Raw genomic sequence first — 22,461 nt, forward strand, 5'->3', positions numbered from 1 at the left:
GTGGGAAACAACCAGTGGACGCCAACACCTATTTTGCATATGTTTTATAAATTATGAAAGGGGTCAGTTATGCATAGTCTAATGAGAAGTATGTACCTATTCAGAGTCAAAACCCGTGCAGAGCCATGTCCTTACTTCATATCCCCAAAACCTGCTGACAGGTTCTCTTTACAATATAGAACACATTAATGTTATTGAATACACTCATGGGGGGAAATGTATCAATGTTGATGTAGGTAGAAGTTTTTTGTAGATCGTTCTGGTTGGCCTAGATTTGGTGCAATTGCAGCAAATTTACCATATTTGTGCAAGGCACATGATAAATGTTGTGCAAAGTTCTAAATCTCTTCACAGTTCTATTTGTACACCTGAGCGGCACCTCACAGGAAAAGTGGACGCAGGGATTTTGTTCTATTGCTTTGAGGCTCGGCTTCCATTGAGGTTTTTGTCCACCAGCAAAAACGCAGATACAGAGTGCCCGGTCCACAGAGTGTAAGGAAGTAAGGAGTGATGTATAGCATATACATATATAGGGTGCAGAGCATCACTACTTACCTCTGCCAGCTGTATAGTATACAGGGGTGCATAGTGTACCCATGTATACTATACAGGAGCCCAGCAAGGAAAGAGTTAACCCACCCTGCTGCTGAGCATTTCTGGGTTAAGTCTTTGTGCGCTATCCTGTATATACAGCTGTCTATAGATGCCTGTATATACAGGATACAGTAGGTAGACATCAAGAATTGGAGGCTCCCGGTTTAGGAACACCCCAGGGGAGAGCGCCAAAAATGTACTAACCTTTTTTTTTATTTTTTTTATTTATTTTCTTCTCATTTCAGATACGTGAATGCGGATGACTACGCCAGATTCGGTGTATTGCGACGATGACCAGCTTTTTTTTTTATGTCAATAAAAGGGTTAACGAGGGCTGTGGGGAAGTTTTTTTTTTTAAGGCAGTAGGTTTTTTTACCTAAGCGGTAACAGGCTGGGGAGGACTAGTAATAATGGTCCTCGCCCACCCTGGTAACGTCAGGCTGTTGCTGCTTGGTGGGTTTCTGGCTGATGCTGAAAATAGGAGGAACCACACATTTTTCTTTCTTTCTTTATTTATTAATAAAATAAAAATTAAAAAAAAACAGCACCAGAGTGGGCGAGGACTAGAGATGAGCGAACTTACAGTAAATTCGATTTGTCAAGAACTTCTCGGCTCGGCAGTTGATGACTTATCCTGCATAAATTAGTTCAGCTTTCAGGTGTTCAGGTGGGCTGGAAAAGATAGATACAGTCCTAGGAAAGAGTCTCCTAGGACTGTATCCACCTTTTCCAGCCCACGGGAGCACCTAAAAGCTGAACTAATTTGAACTAAGGATAAGTCATCAATTACCGCGCCGAGAAGTTCGTGACAAATCGAATTTACTGTAAGTTTGCTCATCTCTATCGAGGACCATTGTTACTGGCCCCCCCCCAGCCTAAATAATGCCATCTTGTTACCACCGAGGCCCAGGAGCGCCATTGCCTGTTGGTACTGTCTCTTTCCGGCACTCCTGTGGCGGTGGGTACCGGGGTAATAATTGGGGGTTAGCGCTAGCTGTTTTTGGGGCTAATGCTAAGCCCCGGCTTAGTAATGGATTCTGTCAACAAGACGGCTTCCACTACTAAGCCTGGAAATTCAATTATAAAAAAACACGACACATTGAAAAAAGATTTTATTTAAAAAAAAACACTCCCCCACAGCCCTTGTTAACCATTTTATTGAAATGAAAAAATTGCTGGTCATCATCGCAGTCCACTGAATCTGACGTAGTCCTCCACATTCACATATCTGAAAGGAAAGGAAAGGAAAAACAAAAAATATGGGTTAGTACATTTTTGGTGCTCTCCCCTGGGGAGAACGCACATAATGCAGCCTGTTCCTAAACAGGGAGCCTCCAACTGTTGCTAAACTACAACTCCCATCATGGGGGATCTGTAGTTAAGCAACAGCGGGAGTCTCCCTTTTTGGGAACACACTGCAGGAAAGGCTCTGTTCCCATTATGAAAAACGCATAATTAGAAAAGAGCCATACTTACCACCCTGGCTTAGTAGTGGAAGCTCTAACGATTCATAATCCCCGCCGCTGGGAGACAGGAGCTCTGATTTGTGAATAGATATTCAATAATCAGAGCTCCCGTCTCCCGGCGGCGGGGATTATGAATTGTGAGAGCTGTATACAGGAGTCGGCGGGGAGTGCAGTGGAGCCGCATGTGCCGCCGGCTTGTACAGTTAATATATGCGGATCACAGCAGGTCTCTGGGGAATGACCTGCTGCAATCTGCCCCTCAGCCCCTAGACTATAACTCCCATCATGGGCAGAGTCTGTCCATGATGGGAGTAGTAGTCCTAACTGTCCCCAAATAGTCCCGGAGTCGGGGTTGTGTAAGTGCCATCCCTCAGCACTGCGATAGTACAACTACTCCCATCATGGGACAGACTCTGTCCCATCATGGGAGTAGTTGTAGTTTAGCAGTGTTGAGGGACAGCTCCTGCATCCCCTGGCTGTCTTGGTAGAACACTTTCCTATGAGTCCTTTTTGATGGTGTATTTTTGCATTAAAAAACGTAGACTACTTGCTTTTTGCTCTATCAAAAAAAAAGCAAAATAAACTCATTGGACAAAAAGTTGCGCTACATATAGAAAAGAAAAAGCTTCTACCACTAATGATAAATTCCCCCCATGGCCCTAACCAACCCATGGCAAACGATAATAGACTGGATTAATAACTTGGCAAATATGCTGCATTTTTAGAATAACAAGCCCTTCAAAACTTAAAGGGGTACTCTGCCCCTAGACATCTAGGGGATAGGATGTCTGATCGCGGGGGTCCCGCTGATGGAAACCCCCGTGATGTCCCTGCTGCACCCGGCGTTCGTTTAGAGCATCAGAGAGGTTTATGACGTCACTGCCGTGCCCCGCTCGTGACGTCACGGCCACGTCCCCTCAATGCATGTCTATGGTAGGGGGGCATGATGGCCCTTCCCATAGACTTGAATTGAGGGGCAAGGCCATGGTGTCACAAGCGGGGCGTGACCATGAAGTCATGAGCCTCCGTATCGCCAGTTCGCTCTGTGCACCAGATATCTGGTGTGCCACAGCCGCTGGGGACCCTCACGATCAGACATCTTATCCCTTATCCTTTGGATAGGGGATAAGATGTCTAGGGGCAGAGTACCTCTTTAAACAGCAGTTTGATGGTTAATTGACATGGTACCTTTGGTTTATTTTAGAAGACCTTTTGCAAATAGGTGTCTGTAAGTCTAAAAATAAATGTACAGAAAAATTGTAACTTCATAGCAAAAACAGAAACTGTGGCCTTTTATCACAGAGAAGAATTTAGCAACTGTTCCATGTAAACCTTTTACTTTGTATCCCAACAGCTAAAGATTTTATCAGTCATTTGATGGAAAAGGATGCAAACAAGAGATACACTTGTGAACAGGCCCTGAGACACCCATGGTAATTATACTTTTCTAAGATTCTACTGCTTCTGGAATAAGTCATTTTAAATGGGTTGTCTCACCAAGACAACCTTTTCCACATTCTAGGTACAAATGGTCCCGCACATGGACCTTTAAGAAGAAACTGCTAACAGGGAATAGATGACCATTCATGTTAACATTTCCCCTGCAGCGTCCCGTGAGGTCATCATGCATTACAAATGAAAAAATTGCTGGTGGATCTGTACATTAACAATACTAGCAGAATTGCTATATTTTCTTTATATTAGAGGCATGGTATACATTAAAAAATGACCTATTATGTCACAAAAAGTTTACTGACACAATACTTTAATGCTTCATGTTCCCTGATGGTTGTGCAGTTTCTTTTTTTATTCTGTAGATTCTCCTATTCACTTGCAATTAGCTCTGATGCTTTCCAGGCCACACTTTTTTTTTTTTTTTATTCTGCAGGAAAGTGTCTAAAAAGTCTCTAAAACTCATAATAAATGAGGCAGAAATCATGTGAGGTTATTTTTTTCAGCAAATTGCACCAACATTTTGGCACATTTGCAATAGTTTATCTGGGTCACTTTTCAAGTATGTCACAACCCAAACATTTTCTAGTGCTTTATTTAATGCAACCTTAACCCAGGATTAAGACCCTGAGCAATCTTAATTTTTGACATGCTTGTGTGAAATGTCCAAATCTAACTTTAAGAACAGTAACGCTTTAAAAATTTTGGAAGAAATAAATCTTTTTAATGTTCTGGAATGCTTCAGAATACACATATCAACTCCTGGTAATTGAAATCATATAGTTGTATTGGCTCGTTTGTTTTTCTAGGAAATGCTAATTAATAAAACTTCACTGAGATTTTTTTCCCCCAGCATAAACGCCAGGAAAACTGCCACGAATTTTCCTTGCATGTTGGCAGTTTTTCTGGCGTTTTCCCTGGTGTGTGGAAATAACCAGTTTTGTCCCCAGTGGCAGTTATCTCACTGTCTTCTGGGTACCACTCTGTGGGTCGGATGCTGAGCGCCCAGTCCACAGAGTGTAGGGAGATGAGGAGTGATGTACAGCATCACTGCTCACCTCCCCGGCAGTATAGTATACAGGGGGGCATAGTGTACCCGTGTATACTATACAGGAGCCGGGAATCCTGTCTTTATACTGACAGGACTCCCTGCTCCTATAGAAGTTTGGGCAGTATACAGTATACAGCTATCCATAGATAGCTGTATATAGTGTATAAAGAAGACGAGGTCCACTTACCTTCCTCGCTCCCTGTCCCCACCGGGTCTGTGTAGCCCCGCCCCCTGGTAATGACATCATTAGGGGGGCAGAGCTACAGAAGGGAACCAGGCTAGTAAATCTGAAGCTCTGTTCACGTTGTCTGTTTTGTATAATGGGAACAGACCCTTCTGGCAGTGTCTACCCAGACAGAGAGACTCCAGCTGTTGCTAAACTACAACGCCCAGTATGCCCAGACAGCCAAACGCTGTCTGGGCATGCTGAGAGTTGTAGTTTTGCACCAATTGGTGGCTCCCTGTTTGGGTAGACATTGCATCATGGGTGCTCTCCCCAGCGGACAGCACCAAAAATGTCATAACCAATTTTTTGTGTTTTTTTTCTTCTTGTTTCAGATCCGTGTATGCAGAGGGTTACAGCAGATTCGATGAATTATGGCGGATTCATATTTTTTTTTCTTTTAATAAAATGAACGAGGGCTGTGGGGGAGTGTTTTTAAAATAAAAATAATTTTTCCAATGTGTTGTGTTTTTTTTTTTAATTGAATTTTCAGGCTTAGTAGTGGAAGCCGGTCTTATTGACGGAATCCATTACTAAGCCAGGACTTAGCTCTAGCCCCAAAAACAGCTAGCGTTAACCCCAATTTTTACCCCGGTACCCACCGCCACAGGGATGACAGGAAGAGCCAGTACCAACAGGCCCGGAGCGTCAAAAGTGGGGCTCCTGGGGCTTGGTGGTAACAGGCTGGCGTTATTTAGGCTGGGGAGGGCCATTAACAATGGTCCTCGCCCACCCTGGTAACGTCAGGCTGTTGCCGTTTGGTTGGTATTGTGCTGAGAATGAAAATACGGGGAACCCTATGCGTTTTTTATTTATTTAAATAAAAAAACATATAGGGTTCCCCGTATTTTCATTCTCAGCACAATACCAACCAAACAGCAACAGCCTGACGTTACCAGGATGGGCGAGGACCATTGTTACTGGCCCTCCCCAGCCTAAATAACGCCAGCCTGTTACCGCCTAGGCCCAGGAGCGCCATTTTTGACGCTCCGGGCCTGTTGGTACTGGCTCTTCCCGGCACCTCGTGGTGGTGGGCATCAGGCTAATAATTGGGGGTTAGCACTAGCTGTTTTTGGTGCTAGTGCTAAGCCCTGGCTTAGTAATGGATTCCGTCAATAATACCGGCTTCCACCACTAAGCCTGAAAGTTCAATAAAAAAAACACAACACATTGGAAAAATTATTTTATTTTAAAAAACACTCCCCCACAGCCCTCGTTAACCATTTTATTAAAATAAAAAAAAATGAATCCACCGTAATCCTCTGCATACACGGATCTGAAACAAGAAAAAAAACACAAAAAATTGGTTATGACATTTTTGGCGCTGTCGGCTGGGGAGAGCACCCATGATGCAATTTCTACCCATACATGGAGCCACCAATTGGTGCAAAACTACAACTCCCGGCATGCTGGGAGTTGTAGTTTAGCAACAGCTGGAGTCTCCCTGTCTGGGTAGACATTGCTAGAAGGGTCTGTTCACATTATACAAAACGGACAATGTGAGCAGAGCTTCAGATTTACTAGCCTGGTTCCCTTCTGTAGCTCTGCCCCTAATTACGTAATCACTAGGTGGCGGAGCTACACTGACCTGCCCGGGACTCGAGGGAAGTAAGCGGACTTCATCTTCTGTATACACTATATACAGCTATCTATAGATAGCTGTATATAGTGTATACCGCCCAAAGGGTTAACCTACACTGTCCAGCAGTGTAAGTTGCCTCTTTCCTTGCTGGGCTTGCGCACAGCGCACAGCTCAGCAAGGGGTTAAGTGAGCCAGCAATGTGTATACTGTATACACATTGCAGGCTCACTGTAAGTTCTTGCTGGGCAGTAGGTATACGATGTATAGAGGCTGCGAAACAGTGTGATCTGTGTAGTGAGCAGACAAACCCTCCCATCAACCAATCACAGTGCAATCACAGTGTCTGTGCTGACAGCTCTGCTGACTCAGCACTTTCATCAGCTGATCGAGACACAGAACTTGTCAAGACACAGAATTTCTCATTACACCGGCTCTGTAGCCCTGAGAACAGCTGTAGCCCTGAGAACAACTTATACACATCAGGATGATCGCAGCGGGTGTCAGGAGGAGTGATATCCGCTGTGATCTGGCCCTTACTGCAGGTACTACTACTCCCAACATGGAGCCCATTCTGCTCCATGCTGGAAGCTGTAGTACCAGCATTAATAGACAGATCGCAGCAAGTGTAACTTCTGACACCCACTGCGATCTGTCTATTAATGCAGGTACTACAGCTCCCAGCATGTAGCAGAGTGTACTCCATGTTGGGAGTAGTAGTACTTGTAGTTAAGGAAAGATCACTGCAGGTATCACTCCTGACACCCGCTGTGACCCTCCTGTATTATGTATAGATGCAGCGGACGCTCTGCTATGGTTCCCTGCACTAAGGTATATATACACATTCCTATTTCTCACAGAGAGCTGTGATTGGCTGGAACCATCTGGCCAATCACAGCTCTCTGCGGGAAATATGAATATGTGTATATATACGTCAGTGCAGGGGACCATAGAAGAGCGGCCGGACGCATCTATACATTACACAGGAGGATCGTAACGAACCCTGGCGATCTTTCAATAAGTACAGGTAACTACTACTCCCATCATGGAACAGTGTGTTCCATGCTGGGAGTAGTAGTACTACCTTAAAAATGTTTAAAAAAAAAGTGAAAAACACACACAAACTACATCTTTATTATTGTCGGCTACATTTTTAGTGCTTTACCCGCTCACATAAATTGATTCCTGTTTAAAAATTAATAAACATTTCATAATAAAAAAGATACATTTCGTTAGATACAATTTTTTCCATTACTACTGTATCTTTTTTATAATTTTTTTTATGGTACCCTACGAAATTTTAATAAAAAGGTATCCCCATAATTTTTTTGGATTGCTAAAGTCCAAAAAAGAATAAAAACCGCTGGCAAAAATGCTAAATTTTAAAACAACATGGCGTTTTTCTTGGCGTTTTTGCTCTCCCATAGAGGTCTATGTTTTCAAAAACGCCATGTTTTCAGGGCAAAAAACGCCAAACTAGGTTTTGTCGGGCGATTTGAAAATCCAGCCTCTGAGCCAAAAATTGCTGAAAAACGCCAAAAGGATTAAAAAAAACGCCAAACTGAAAAACGCCAAGTGAATCTGGCATTTTGCAGTTTACTATTGACTTGCAGCTAACATCTGGACGCAGCGTTTTTTCACTGAAAAAACGCCGTAGGGAAATTTGGCATTTTTTATGGTGTTTTTGCAAAAAACAAACCTCAGTGGAGTTCCTGCCTAAGAAATGTGGATTTCTGGGACAGACAGTTACTTCATATATTCTTTATTCAATTATATATTGTCCACTGTTCTTGGGTCTTATCCTGCTCAGTTTTCTTTAACCGATGTTACAGATGCCATAGGCCAGGGGTACTCAACTATTTTTAGTGAGGGTCCGCTTATCCAGGTCTGCCATCCGGTGAAGGTCTGAGCTGACCGCTAAGGCCTGGTTCGCACCTAGCGGCATCAGTGCCATGAAGGAAATAGCAAACGAGCGACTGAAGTGTGGAGGATGTATGACCTGAATACTGACCCACACTGTACCCTCTGAATAAAATACTACCACACACTGTACCCCTGAATATATTAATGCCACACACTGAGCTCCTTGTATATTACTGCCACACATTGGGCACCTGGTATATTACTGCCACATGCTGTGCCCCTGAATATAAAACTGACACACACTGTACCCCTGAAAATAATTCTGCCACACACTCTACCCCCTGAATATAATACTGACACACACTGGGCCCCTGGTATATTACTGCCACATACTATGCCCCTGGTATATTATTATAGAATTAATGATGCTACTATGCCTCCAGAATTAAGGATGCCACTGTGCCCCCAGAATTAATTATGCCACTGTGCCACCAGAATTAATGATACCACTGTGCCGCACAAAATTAATGATGCCACTGTGCCCCCAGAATCAGTGATGCCACTCCGCCAGTGGAATACCCCTGCCATAGGCTATTAAAGTGCAAGCTCAGTGGAAGAAGCCTGGTCTGTGCATTACTTTCTCATCCCTCTTGAACACTCGCGGGTTCAGATCTTGCTGTAGAGAGATTAATGCAAAACAGATATCTAAGCCAATTCATTTAAAAAAGGGATGGGGAACCATTGCACAAACCAGGCTGCTTGCACTGCATTTGCACTGTTATTAAAACCTATGTTTTCAGAAAAATCTATGAAAGGAAGCTAGTTGGATTAGAACTAAGATCCTCAGACGTTTCTCTGTTCAATACACTTCTCCACTTATTTTCACATGCTATTGGAGAGTTTAAAACTTTTTTTTTTATATAAGTTGTACTGTTAGTGCTACATGACAGTACCTATATCATAGCTATAGCAGGTTAGGGCTATAACTGCTACCAGGTTTTCTATTAATACCTCTAAAAACATATACTAGGATCTGTTGAAGATCAAAGAGTTTTAATGATTTCAATTATATATTATATATTCAGTGTCCTCCACATATTTGTATACCCTACAGCACACTACTGCAGTGATGACATGTGCACGAGCAAGAAGAAGGAGAATGGCAGGTTAAGAGAGTAAAGCTGATCATACACATAAGATAGGTGTCCGAAGAATGCTCACGTGGCTGACTGCTGTCAGCTTAGCCATGCATGCTTAGCCAAGTGGACGTGTTCTGAATAGGGAGAAGTGAAAAAGATGCTGCAAGCTAGCTTTGGCTGAGTCTGATCTCTCTTAGAAAAAAAAGGCTGGGCAGTTAAAATCCAACATGGCTGATCTGTCTCTCCACTGACACACTTCTCAGGGAAGAGCCACAAGGCTGCCATATACAAAATATGTGTGGTTGATTCCACTGAAATCAGAGGGTTTGGCTGACTCTGATGTGTATGGTAAAGTTTATTCTATGCCATCCATGGCTTGTGGAAAGGTGTATGACTACACTTATGGCATTTCATGGGTGCTATTTATGAGATTAGCAAAAAATAAAATGGCCACTTTCTTCTAGAAAAAGTGCCACTCATATCCACAGGCTTTGACTGTTATTGCAGCTCAGTCTCATTCAAGTGAGAGCAAGAATAGCACCGGTACTATGGCAGATGGTAGGTGAGAGGCAAGTTATAGAGTTGGACTAGTATCTAGGAGCGTCAATGTATGCCTCCGAGAGGTCTTCAGTAGCCTGGCTGCTCTTGGAGCTTTGTAGCCACTTTGCCCTTGAAGTAATTTTGAGAGTCCAACATTGAGCAGAGATATCACTGTTTATCAAACTATGAATGCAAAAATGCAATATCTGTTTTTGGACGATTTTTCAGGATTGCTGGAGATACCGCTCTCTGTAAGAACATACATGAATCTGTTAGTGCTCAAATCCGTAAAAACTTTGCAAAAAGCAAATGGAGGGTAAGTGTTTACAAAATAAATGTTTTATATTTAGTTACTACTGAAGTTTGAAATGTACTCTATGTAATAAACAGAAAAAATTGTGTGAAGGAATGTCTGGCTCACCCATCATGGTACTGTATGGTATGCCTTTTAGCAGTCTACTTGTGTTTACTAAGAATGAAAACAAATTCTTAAAAATAAAATCTAACTACATTATAAATTCAAGTTTGCGTCATGTTAAAATTGGGGCCTACATTGGTAAGACACAGTGCCAGCAGATTTTTTGCACGCTGAACAACAACAGGACCCCGTTGACTTTATTGGGGTCTGTCAAATTTCTGGTATGATGTCAAGCATTTTTCTGAACAAAATAGCACAGCATGCAGCATTATTTTTGGTAGAACCTGCAATGTAGGCACCAGACCACAGGTTGTCTTTGAAACTTATACAAAGCTTATCGCCAGAACAAAATTATTTCCCTTCCCATCTACTCGAGACAATTAGCTAGAAATTGTATACTTTTATTGAATATTATAGCGTGATATAGCAGTAGTATAGCTTACCTTAGGCTTAGCTTGGGGAATCCAACTGTTATACTGCAGTGTCCCTGTGTCCCTGTCTGCTGGCGGGGCTGGGATTCGCATTGCGGAACACGCCCGCATGTGTCTCAGCTCGACCTAGGAGGCGGGGATGCGCGCGCCAGAGTTCTGAAATGTATAGGGCCAGTGCGCCTATAATTAGTAGTTGCACCTGACACTACATTATAAAGTCCCTGCACCTCCCACACTTCCCTGCCGGATCTTCAGTGCCCCTAGCCTGAGATTAAGCGTTCCATATTGCCTGTTTGCCTTACCCATGTATCCAGACCTTCCCGCTACGTTATTTGACTTCGCACCTTTGCCGCCTGCCTTGACCTTCTGCTACATTTGACTACGCTACTGCCTTATCCTTCGGTACCTCTTCTTGCCCAGCTACCTGTGTGGTCGAGCCATGTCGGGGGTAGCTACCTGGGTGTCGCTGTCACAGCGAGCACTGCGGTCCCGCACCCCTACCGTGAGCACCGCCATCTCCCACTCCTGCATGCGAATCGCAGCCCGTTGCTTACCTCCTGCTGCCCGGCTCTCTGCTTCCCCGCGCACACCCCCTTCTAGGGCGCACGTGCAGCACCTTCTCTAGATTTAAAGGGCCAGCGCACCACTACAATGCCGGATATTCAGTGCCCCTAGCTTGAGATTAAGCGTTCCTTAGAACTGCTCCTCTATACAGTCCGAGTCATCACCCCACAGGTTAGTAGGATCCACATCCAGCATCATATCAGCAAGACCCGGCCATGGATCCCGCTGGGGTTCCTCTGCCAGTTAACCCATATCTTGATTCTATCGTGGCACTCCAGTCACAGCAGTTGGCCCAGCAGGCACAGCAGTTTAGCCAGTTATCTGCAATGATGCAGCAGTTGCTAACTGCTCAACAACAGCCGCAACAGCCTCAGCCTCCTCCTGCTCCAGTGCTGCCTCCCGCTGAGGCAGTCTCTTCCGGAACAAAACTCTGCTTGTCTCTTCCAGAGAAATATGGGGATCCCAAGTCCTGTCGTGGTTTCGTGACTCAGTGCTCCATGCACATTGAACTCATGGCAGAACAGTTCCCAAAGGAACGAGAAAAGGTGGCTTTTGTCATCAGACTCCTAACTGGAAGGGCTTTGGCCTAGGCAACTCCGCTTTGAGACCACAGTGATGCTCTCATAACCAATCTCCAGGCTTTCCTGATGGAATTTCGGGGTGTCTTTGAAGAACCAGCCCAAGACTCCTCTGCTGAGACGGCACTGCTCAGTCTTTCACAGGGCAAATCCTCTGTGGGCAAATATGCCATTCAATTTCGTACCCTGGCATCTGAATTATCTTGGAACAATGAAGTTCTATGTGCCACTTTCAGGAGAGGACTTTCTAGCCATATCAGGGCTGTCCTTGCCGCCTGGGAATTGCCCGCTCCCCTGAATGAACTCACACAGTTGGCGTCTCGGATAGATATCCGTTTCTCTGAATGACGTGAGGAACTTTGCCAAGAAAGGGAGTCTGCACGACCTCGGCGCTTTCCTCATCTGGCACCTGTCTTCCAGCAACCACTGCAACCTTCTACGATGCTTTTCACTGTGGAGGCTATGTAGGTGGATCAGTCTCATTTGACCCTGCAGGAAAGAACCTGCCGACGAGCTGAGAACCTCTGCCTATACTGTGCCAGTGCAGATCATTTCCTCAGAAATTTTCCTCTGCAACCACAGTCACAGGGAAACGCTGGCACCTAGGGTTTGTAGGAGAGGCCTCCCTAGGTGTGAATACCTCATCTCCATGCTTGAATTTGATGGTCCAGCTGTCTCTAACCTCCAAAGAGACTATCTTCGTTCTGGCCTTCTTGTGCTCTGGTTCTGCGGGGAACTTTATCGATGCTTCATTAGTGCATAGGTCTTGTCTGCCAGTAACCCGCCTTGTGAAGCTTTTGTACATCTCAGTCAACGGAGAAAATCTGGACTGTACTATCTTATTCCACACAGAACCCTTGTCTATGCAAGTTGTAGTTCTGCATAAGGAAAAATTGTCCTTCTATTTACTTCCATATTTTACCTCCACTCTTCTACTAGGCCTTCCCTGGTTACAACTACATGCACCGCATCTTGACTGGAAGACTGGAGAAGTACATCATTGGGGAACTTACTACTATAACAACTTTTTCCATACCCTTCCATCCAAGTTGGTGTCTCCTTCCACCCCCCTCTGCCGATCTGCCGCCTTTTCTTCAGGATTTTGCTGACTTGCAGACGCAGTTCTGGATTGGCCACGCCCCACTGGTTTGAAAGCTATTCAGCGCTTCCTTGGCTTTGCTAAGTACTATCGGCAGTTTATTCCTAACTACTCCACCTTGGTTACTCCATTCGTTTCGCTTACCTAGAAGAGGCTGAAGAAGCTTTCAAACAGTTAAAATCTGCCTTCGCTTCTGCTCCTGTTATATCTAGACCCGATCCCAGCAAGCCATTTATCGTAGAACTAGATGCTTCTTTGGTTGGAGCAGGTGCAGTCTTAACGCAAAAATCTTCTAATGGAAGAACTGTAACCTTCTTCTCGGAGACCTTCTCCCCTGCGGAGAGAAATTATACTATCGGAGATCGTGAGTTTTTGGCCATAACATTGGCCTTAGAAGAATGGCGTCTCCTCTTGGAAGGCTCTGCACATCTGATAATTATCTATTCAGACCACAAGAACTTGCTCTATCTCCAGTCTGATCATCGTCTCAACCCCAGGCTTGTTGGTCTCTGTTCTTCTCCAGATTTGATTTCTTTATCCACTTTCACCTTGCTGAGAAGAATATTCGTGCTTACACTCTGTTCAGATCCTCAGATGTACAAGACCAGGAGTCCCATCCTCAACATATTATTCCTCCTGATCGTCTCATCTCTGCAGCGCCAGCATGTCTTCAGCACTTTCTTCCTGGGAAGACTTACGTACCTCCTTGTTTAAGACTCCGAGTCCTGAATTGGGGTCATTTCTCTCTTCTAGCTGGTCATGCCGGAATACGTAAATCCTTGCAGCTCATCTCCCCACAGTACTGGTGGCCCACTTTATAGCAGGATGTTGTTGATTTTGTCCGTTCTTGTTCTATCTGCGCCCAGGACAAGACCCCCTGTTCCAAGCCTGCTATTCTACTCCAGCCTTTGCCAGTGCCACAGCAGCCTTGGACCGATATTGCTATGGACTTTATTACTGACCTTCCTTCTTCTGGCGGCAATATGGTCATTTGGGTTGTAGTGGACCGATTCTCTAAAATGGCTCATTTTATGCCTCTGCCAGGTTTACCATCAGCACCACAGCTTGCCAAGCTATTCCTTTGCCATATTTTCCTCCTTCATAGATTACCTTCCCATATTGTCTCCGATCGAGGTGTTCAATTCACCTCCAAGTTCTGGAGAACTCTCTGCTCTTCTCCAAGTTGAATTGGATTTTTCTCAGCATACTATCCTCAATCCAATGGAAAGGTCAAGAGGGGGAATCAGGTTTTAGGAGATTATCTCTGTCATTTAATTTCTTCTCGTCAAGATGACTGGGTAGCTCTAATCCCTTGGGCAGAGTTCTCATACAATCATAGGGACTCTGAATCCTCTGGGTCATCACCATTCTTTGTGGTTTATGTGCTTCCTCCTTGTCCTCCTCTTCCCTTGTCCTCTTCCTCCGGAGTTCCTGTGGTTAATGAGCAAGTGCGGAATTTCTCTACCATCTGGCAGAAGCCTTGTCAATCTCTATTGTATGCCACTTCACGTATGAAGTCTGAAGCGGACAAGAAAAGGTGATCTCCTCCCGATTTCTCTCCTGGTGATAGTCTGGCTGTCTTCAAAGTATATCCGCTTTAAGGTACCCAGTTATAAACTATCTGGGTCCTTATAAGATCAAGAAATGTCTAAACCCTGTGGCCTTTCTCTCCATCTGCTGACCTCACTCTGGATCACAAATTCTTTCCATGTCTCTCTCTTGAAACCTGTCATCCACAGCTGCTTTTCAAATAAAAAACACTCACCTACTCCCATCTCAGGTACCTCTGATGTTTATGTCGTTAAAGAAATTCTGGACTCTAAGTTTATCAGAGGTAAACGCTTTTTCCTAGTGGATTGGGAAAGATTTGGCCTGGAGGAAAGGTCTTGGGAGCCACAGGACAATATTTTAGCCGTGATCTTATCCACAAATTTTTGTCTTCAAAAAAGAGGGGGAGACCAAAAGGGGGGGTACTGTTACAGCTGTCACTCCGGTCCCACACCCCGACCTTGAACGCCCGCTGTCTCCCGCTCCCGCTGGGTCCGCGATTCGCATAGAGGCACGCGGCCGCATGCGAATCGCGGCCCGTTGCCTACCTCCTGCTGCCGAGCTCTCTGCTTCCCCGCGCGCATGCCCCTACCTCCTAGGACGCGCGCGGCACCTTCTCTAGATTTAAAGGGCCAGCACACCACTAATTGGTGTCTGGCTCATCCCATACGTTATCTATGCCAGCTCCTCCCCCACTTCCCTGCCGGATCTTCAGTGCCCCTAGCCTGAGATTAAGCATTCCTTTTGCCTTTTTGCCTCTTCCTGTGTATCCAGACCTTCCTGCTACGTTATTTGGCTATGCACCTTTGCCGCCTGCCTTGACCTCCTGCTAAGTTTGGCTATGCTTCTGCCTCATCCTCTGGTACCTCTTCTTGCCCAGCTACCTGTGTGGTGGAGCCGTGTCAGGGGTAGCGACCTGTGTGTCACCTGCCACAGCAAGCCCATCCTGCCTTGCGGCGGGCTCTGGTGAAGACCAGTGGCACCTTAGATTCCGCTCCCCAATACGGTCCGAGTCATCGCCACACAGGTTAGTAGGATCCAGCTTCGTAACAGTCGCCTACCGCAGCAAGCCCATCCTGCCTTGCGGCGGGCTCTGGTGAAGACCAGTGGCACCTTAGATTCCGCTCCCCAATACGGTCCGAGTCATCGCCACACAGGTTAGTAGGATCCAGCTTCGTAACAGTCGCCTACCGCAGCAAGCCCATCCTGCCTTGCGGCGTGCTCTGGTGAAGACAAGCGGCCCCTTAGACCTTAGATATGGTCCGAGTCATCAGCCACACAGGTTAGAGGATCTACATTCCGCTCCGTTAAACCAACATTTGACACATGACACCCAGATTTGTAACAAATTTGGACAGGGCAAATGTATCCATGCAGATTCTACATATTTTATGTAATCCAAAGAAACATTTGAAGTACTGTTCTTTATAGACATTTATGAAGTTTACTTTTTTATTTTATTTAATATGTTCCTATATTAACGTATTTTTTGGGAGGAGGGGTTCATTTTATTGTCTGCCATGTTTTTAAAAGGGAGAAATCTTTCACCAAATGAATTTGGTTTAAATATTAAAGTTTCACTTTTAAGTATGTGAAAGGGGTACTCCGGATAAAAACATTTTTTTAACCATTTGGTTCCAGAAAGTTGAACAAATTTGTAAATTACTTCTATTAAAAAATCTTAAAGTATACCTGTCATCATACCATATTTCTAAACTAACAGATTATATTCCCTAACTATTCCTAACACCCCTCCTGCCCTATTTTTCCGAGCTATAAAAAGATCTGTATCATACTTTTTCCCTTGTTCACATTGTGTGAGCTCCCGGTAGAAAAAGTGTGCATTCCCCAGCAGGCACAATGTCACTAAAGCCTGCAAGAGCTGTGCCTCGCCATGCCCCGCACACATTTCCTAAGTTTGATGTCCTGCAAAGCAGGGAGGAGACCAAACTAACTGTTTGACTTGTGCAGGGAACAGAACAGAGCCACCAAGTGAATAGCAAAGTGTCTTATAATTACATAAGTCACAATATATTAAAAGTTTAGTTTGGGGACTCTCTTTAATTACTCTTTAATCCTTCCAGTACTTATTAGCTGCTGTATGCTTCACAGGAAGCTGTGAATTTAGTTCCAGTCTGACCACAGTGCTCTCTGCTGACACCTCTGTTTGTGTTGGGATCTGTCCAGAGCAGGAGCAGTCCTTATAGCAAACCTTTTCTGCTCTGGACAGTTATTGACATGGACAGTGGTGTAAGCAGAAAGCACTGTGATCTGACTTAAAATAATTACTTAAATGGGTGCTCTGGGAAAGTAAAAAAATGCCCCAAAGCCACCACAATACCTATTCTGTGCCCCCTGTAGTTATCCATGTGACTTTGCCAGCTCCTGTGGTCCCTGTTATCTCTTACATATTCTTTTTACTTGCTTGCAACCCAGACTTCAACTAACACTAGTCAGTGCGGCTATGTGTAATGGCTGCCAACCAATTGCTTTTACTATCTGTGCACATGCTGTGTTGTTGTAAACATATTGTACATGTCTTTTCTTTCAAACTATCTGTCCCCAATAAATCATGATATTCTCTGAATGGCAGCAGTCAGTGATAAGACCTACAGCAGGAAAAGAGCAGCATGATGTGCTGAGGATAGGGGATAAGTTTCAGATCGCGAGGGGTCCGACCGCTGGGGCCCCCCACGATCTCCTCTACAGGGCCCCAGCAATCTGGCCCCAGCAATCTAGCGTGTGTTGATCACCGCACAAAGCGACGGCCGACACGCCCCCTCAATACATCGCTATGGCAGAGCCGGAGATAGCCGAAGGCAGCGCTCCAGCTCTGCCATAGAGTTGTATTGAGGGGGCGTGTCAGCGGCCGCTTCGTGCGGTGGTCAACACGGCCCCTTCCCGCAGGCTGCCAGGTCCCTGTACAGGAGATCGTGGGGGGCCCCAGCGGTCTGACCCCCCACAATCTGAAACTTATCCCCTATCCTTAGGATAGGGGATACGTTTTTCACCACTGGATATCTCCTTTAAGATTTTTTTATAGAATTAATTTGCAAATCTGTTTAACTTTTTGGTACCAGTTGATTTAAGAAAAAAAAATGTTCTCCACCTGAGTACCCCTTTAAGCAAATTCCCTTTCCTTACATGTAAATTCTGTCCCCTTTAGCAAGCATTTAATGCTACTGCGGTAGTCAGACACATGAGAAAATTGCACCTTGGAAGCAGCCAAGACAATTCGAGTATGTCAAGTAGACACAACCCTGCAAGCCCACTTCCAGATGGAACAAGTCGTAAAGACTGTAAGTACATTTTCCTAAGTGGTAACTGTCCTATTTTATTACTTTTAAGGACAAATGAAGGTTGGACTGCATTAGGCACTTCGATATCACTGATATAATATTATTGGAATAACTCCCTCTTTAAGTGGAATCCAGTAATCTTAAAAGGTTACGAGAAATGTCTATGAAGGAGATTTATCATTCTTTTCAACACATGGCTTTTATATGACAATTTTTTAAAGCAGAAAAGTTTTCCCTTATGTTAATAGCCCAAGTTCTTTATCTTCCCTTTATTACCAGAAGCGTTGCTAGAGAGTGACGGGGACGGGGGGGCATACCGCATCGGGTGACACCCTGACTGGCCTGCCTGGCACTAAATAGCTTCACTCCAACTATCCTGCAACAACCCATCCACCCTCCTCAGAAATAAAAAAAATATTAAAAACATACAATGCCGCACCATGAATATCCATACTCTAGAGGCTTTTTTGTTCAATTTTGAGCCCGCATTTTGTGATGTTGGTGGGCGGAGTCTTGCGTTGCTGCGCTGAGGCCAGAGTTTACGCCAGGAAGGCAGACAGCGCAGCACCAACAGACACATAAACAATAGTGAAGCCACAAAAAAAAACGGCTCGGTATGTTACCTACCCCAAAATGTGCATGAAGCTATATTACTATGGATGTTTCTGTTTTTTTAAGGAAAAATTTTAGTGCCACATATGGGTTATTTACTGAGTCTGTAAATATTCTTACACAATTATTTTGTGCCTTATGCTATTTTAACCCCTTAAGGACTCAGGGTTTTTCAGTTTTTTGCACTTTCGTTTTTTCCTCCTTACCTTTTAAAAATCTTTCCACTTAAAAATCCATTTTGGCTTATTTTTTGCGTCCCCAATTCTACTTTGCAGTGACATTAGTCATTTTACCCAAAAATGCACGGAGAAACGGAAAAAAAAATCATTGTGCGACAAAATCGAAGAAAAAACGCCATTTTGTAACTTTTTGGGGCTTCCGTTTCTACGCAGTGCATATATCGGTAACAATTACACCTTATCATTATTCTGTAGGTTCATACGGTTAAAATGATACCCTACTTATATAGGTTTGATTTTGTCGTACTTCTGGAAAAAATCATAACTACATGCAGGAAAATTTATATGTTTAAAAATGTCATCTTCTGACCCCTATAACTTTTTTATTTTTCCACATACAGGGCGGTATGAGGACTCATTTTTTGCGCCGTGATCTGAAGTTTTTATCGGTATGATTTTTGTTTTGATCGGACTTTTTGATCACTTTTTATTCATTTTTTAATGGTATAAAAAGTGACCAAAATACGCTTTTTTGGACTTTGGAATTTTTTGCGCGTACGCCATTGACCGTGCGGTTTAATTAATGATATATGTTTATAGTTTGGACATTTACGCACGTGGAGATACCACATATGTTTATTTATTTTTTTTTTACACTGTTTTATTTTTTTTATGGGAAAAGGGGGGTGATTCAAACTTTTATTAGGGAAGGGGTTAAATGACCTTTATTAACACTTTTTATTTTTTTATTTTTTTGGCAGTGTTATAGGTCCCATAGGGACCTATAACACTGCACACACTGATCTCCTATTCTGATCACTGGCGTGTATTAACACGCCTGTGATCAGCGTTATCGGCGCTTTACTGCTCCTGCCTGTATCTCAGGCACGGAGCAGTCATTCGCCGATCGGACACCGAGGAGGCAGGTAAGGGCCCTCCCGGTGTCCTGTCAGCTGTTCAGGACGCCGCGATTTCACCGCGGCGGTCCCGAACAGCCCGAACTTTCACTTTCACTTTAGAAGCGGCGGTCAGCTTTGACCACCGCTTCTAAAGGGTTAATACCGCACATCGCCACAATCAGCGATGTGTGGTATTAGCCGCGGGTCCCGGCCGTTGATGAGCGCCGGGACCGACGCGATATGATGCGGGATCGCGGCGCAAACCCGCTTCATATCGCGGGAGCCGGCGCAGGACGTAAATATACGTCCTGCGTCGTAAAGGGGTTAACACAACATTAAAGGGGTTATCCAGGAAAAAATACTTTTTTTTATATATCAACTGGCTCCAGAAAGTTAAGCAGATTTGTAAATTACTTCTATTAAAAAATCTTAATCTTTTCAGTACTTATGAGCTTCTGAAGTTAAGGTTGTTCTTTTCTGTCTAAGTGCTCTCTGATGACACGTGTCTCGGGAACCGCCCAGTTTAGAAGCAAATCCTCATAGCAAACCTCTTCTAAACTGGGCGGTTCCCGAGACATGTGTCATCAGAGAGCACTTAGACAGAAAAAAACAACCTTAACTTTAGAAGCTCATAAGTACTGAAAGGATTAAGATTTTTTAATAGAAGTAATTTGCAAATCTGTTTAACTTTCTGGAGCCAGTTGATATGTAAAAAAAAGTTTTTTCCTGGTTAACACCTTTAATTTTAAAATTTAGTGGGGACACCAGCATGTACGTGTGATAAAATTAACAATGTGTGCAGTGTGTATTTTCAACCTTAAAATTTAGAGAGTTATTAGTTATAAAATAATTTTTTTCTATAATTAACATTAACATTAATGTAGTAGCTTTGTTTCATGATGCAGAACAAGAACAGTTGTTAAAGTAGGTGTTAATGTCCTTTTCTGCAGACGTATGCACTTTCTGTAAGCCAGGTTGGACCTTAAATACATGTGCGACTTTTAAATGGAAATGCAACTTTTTTTCTTCATAAATAGTGACTATCGCATTTGATAAATACATGACCACTGCAAAGTAAAAAAAGAAAGTACTATGGGAGCAGATTTCAGAAATGCACTTTGGAATAAGAAAAAATCAAAAAGTCGCAGCATGTATAGAAAAGTCGCACGTAAAAAAAAAAAAAATCTCCTTCTTTGTCTTTCAGGAATGAGCAAAATATAAGCACCATTTATTGCAGCCTACAGTGGGGCAAAAAAGTATTTAGTCAGCCACCAATTGTGCAAGTTCTACCATTTAAAAAGATAAGAGAGGCCTGTAATTTTCATCATAGGTATACCTCAACTATGAGTGACATAACGAGAAAAAAAAATCCATAAAATCACATCTGATTTTTTTATTTTTTATTTTTGCAAATGATGGTGAAAAATAATTATTTGGCCACCTACAAACAAGCAAGATTTCTGGCTTTCACAGACCTGTAACTTCTTCTTTAAGGCACGGAATTTCTGCCTGCAATTACGCTTTGAAATTTCAGGCAAAAATTCCGCTAGCTAAAATGTATAGTGTAGTGAATGGGTTTCCGTTCACAAATTCACACTTCGGAAATTGTGAAGCATAATTTGTGAACGGAAAATCCGCTTGGAAATTTTCGCCTGAAGAATGGCGTTGCTCTTTCTTCAGGCGGAAATACTCGCAGAACACATTGCAGTCTATTGGACACTGCAGTGTCCACGCAGTCCTAGCGCCAACTGATTCAGTTGGCGCTGGCCGCACTCGGAATCTCCGGGCGGAAATTTTCTGCCCGGAGATTCCGTAGTCTGAACCTAGCCTAAGAGTCTCCTCTGTCCTCCACTCGTTACCTGTATTAATGGCACCTGTTTGAACTTATCAGTATAAAAGACACCTGTCCACAACCTCAAACAGTCACACTCCAAACTCCACTATGGCCAAGACCAAAGAGCTGTCGAAGGACACCAGAATCAAAATTGTAGACCTGCACCAGGCTGCAAAGACTGAATCTGCAATAGGCAAGCAGCTTGGTGTGAAGAAATCAACTGTGGGAGCAATTATTAGAAAATAGAAGACATACAAGACCACTGATAATTTTCCTTGATCTGGGGCTCCACGCAAGATCTCACTCTGTGGTGTCAAAATGATCACAAGAATGATGAGCAAAAATCCCAGAACCACATGGGGGGACCTAGTGAATGACCTGCAGAGAGCTGGGACCAAAGTAACAAAGGCTACCATCAGTAACACACTATGCCGCCAGGGACTCAAATCATGCAGTGCCAGATGTGTCCCCCTGCTTAAGCCAGTACATGTCCGGGCCTGTCTGAATTTTGAAGTTTGGAGGAGAAAGAATGCTAAATTGCATCCAAAGAACACCATACCTTCTGTGAAGCATTGGGGTGGAAACATTATGCTTCGGGGCTGTTTTTCAGCTAAGGGGCCAGGACGACTGATCCATGTAAAGGAAAGAATGAATGGGGCCATGTATCGTGAGATTTTGAGTGAAAACTTCCTTCCATCTTCAAGTATAGAAAGTACGTAAGAAAAAAACTATTTTGGGAGCAATGTAGAAATTCTTCGGATAGCAAGACACTTTTGAAAAAAGGAAATTCACACTTACACTTGATGAGTGGCTTATTCAAACCACTCACACACTTTATAAGACCCGTAGATGAAAATAGTGATCTCTTATATCGGTCCTTTCTGTGCGTCAATCCTCCTCGGCAAGTGACTCGTCACTCCGAATAGTGTAATGAAAAAAATAAATAAATCGGAGAGCGGACAGGATCGTTATTCATAAACAGCCAATTCATATACCAATAGAGCAATCCTACTTACTTCAACGAGAGGGGTGTCACCGTCCTTAAACCCCCCTTGATCCGGCCAGCCTGTGATTGTTTTGTCTTTTACCATGC

At 43.8% G+C, this 22,461-nt stretch overlaps 1 protein-coding gene across 3 annotated transcripts in view; it reads left to right on the forward strand.

Moving 5' to 3' along the window:
- CAMK1D (calcium/calmodulin dependent protein kinase ID) overlaps positions 1-22,461 on the forward strand; it is a 437,751-nt gene that overhangs the window by 391,721 nt on the left and 23,569 nt on the right. For all 3 annotated transcript variants that reach the window (XM_056573326.1, XM_056573327.1, XM_056573328.1), the window contains 3 exons: positions 3,415-3,493; positions 10,136-10,223; positions 17,712-17,844. In XM_056573326.1, the coding sequence (XP_056429301.1) occupies positions 3,415-3,493; positions 10,136-10,223; positions 17,712-17,844 (300 nt within the window). The remainder of the gene's footprint in view (positions 1-3,414; positions 3,494-10,135; positions 10,224-17,711; positions 17,845-22,461) is intronic.

This window comes from Hyla sarda, chromosome 4 (assembly GCF_029499605.1).
Source record: "Hyla sarda isolate aHylSar1 chromosome 4, aHylSar1.hap1, whole genome shotgun sequence".
NCBI classification, from domain to species: domain Eukaryota; kingdom Metazoa; phylum Chordata; class Amphibia; order Anura; family Hylidae; genus Hyla; species Hyla sarda.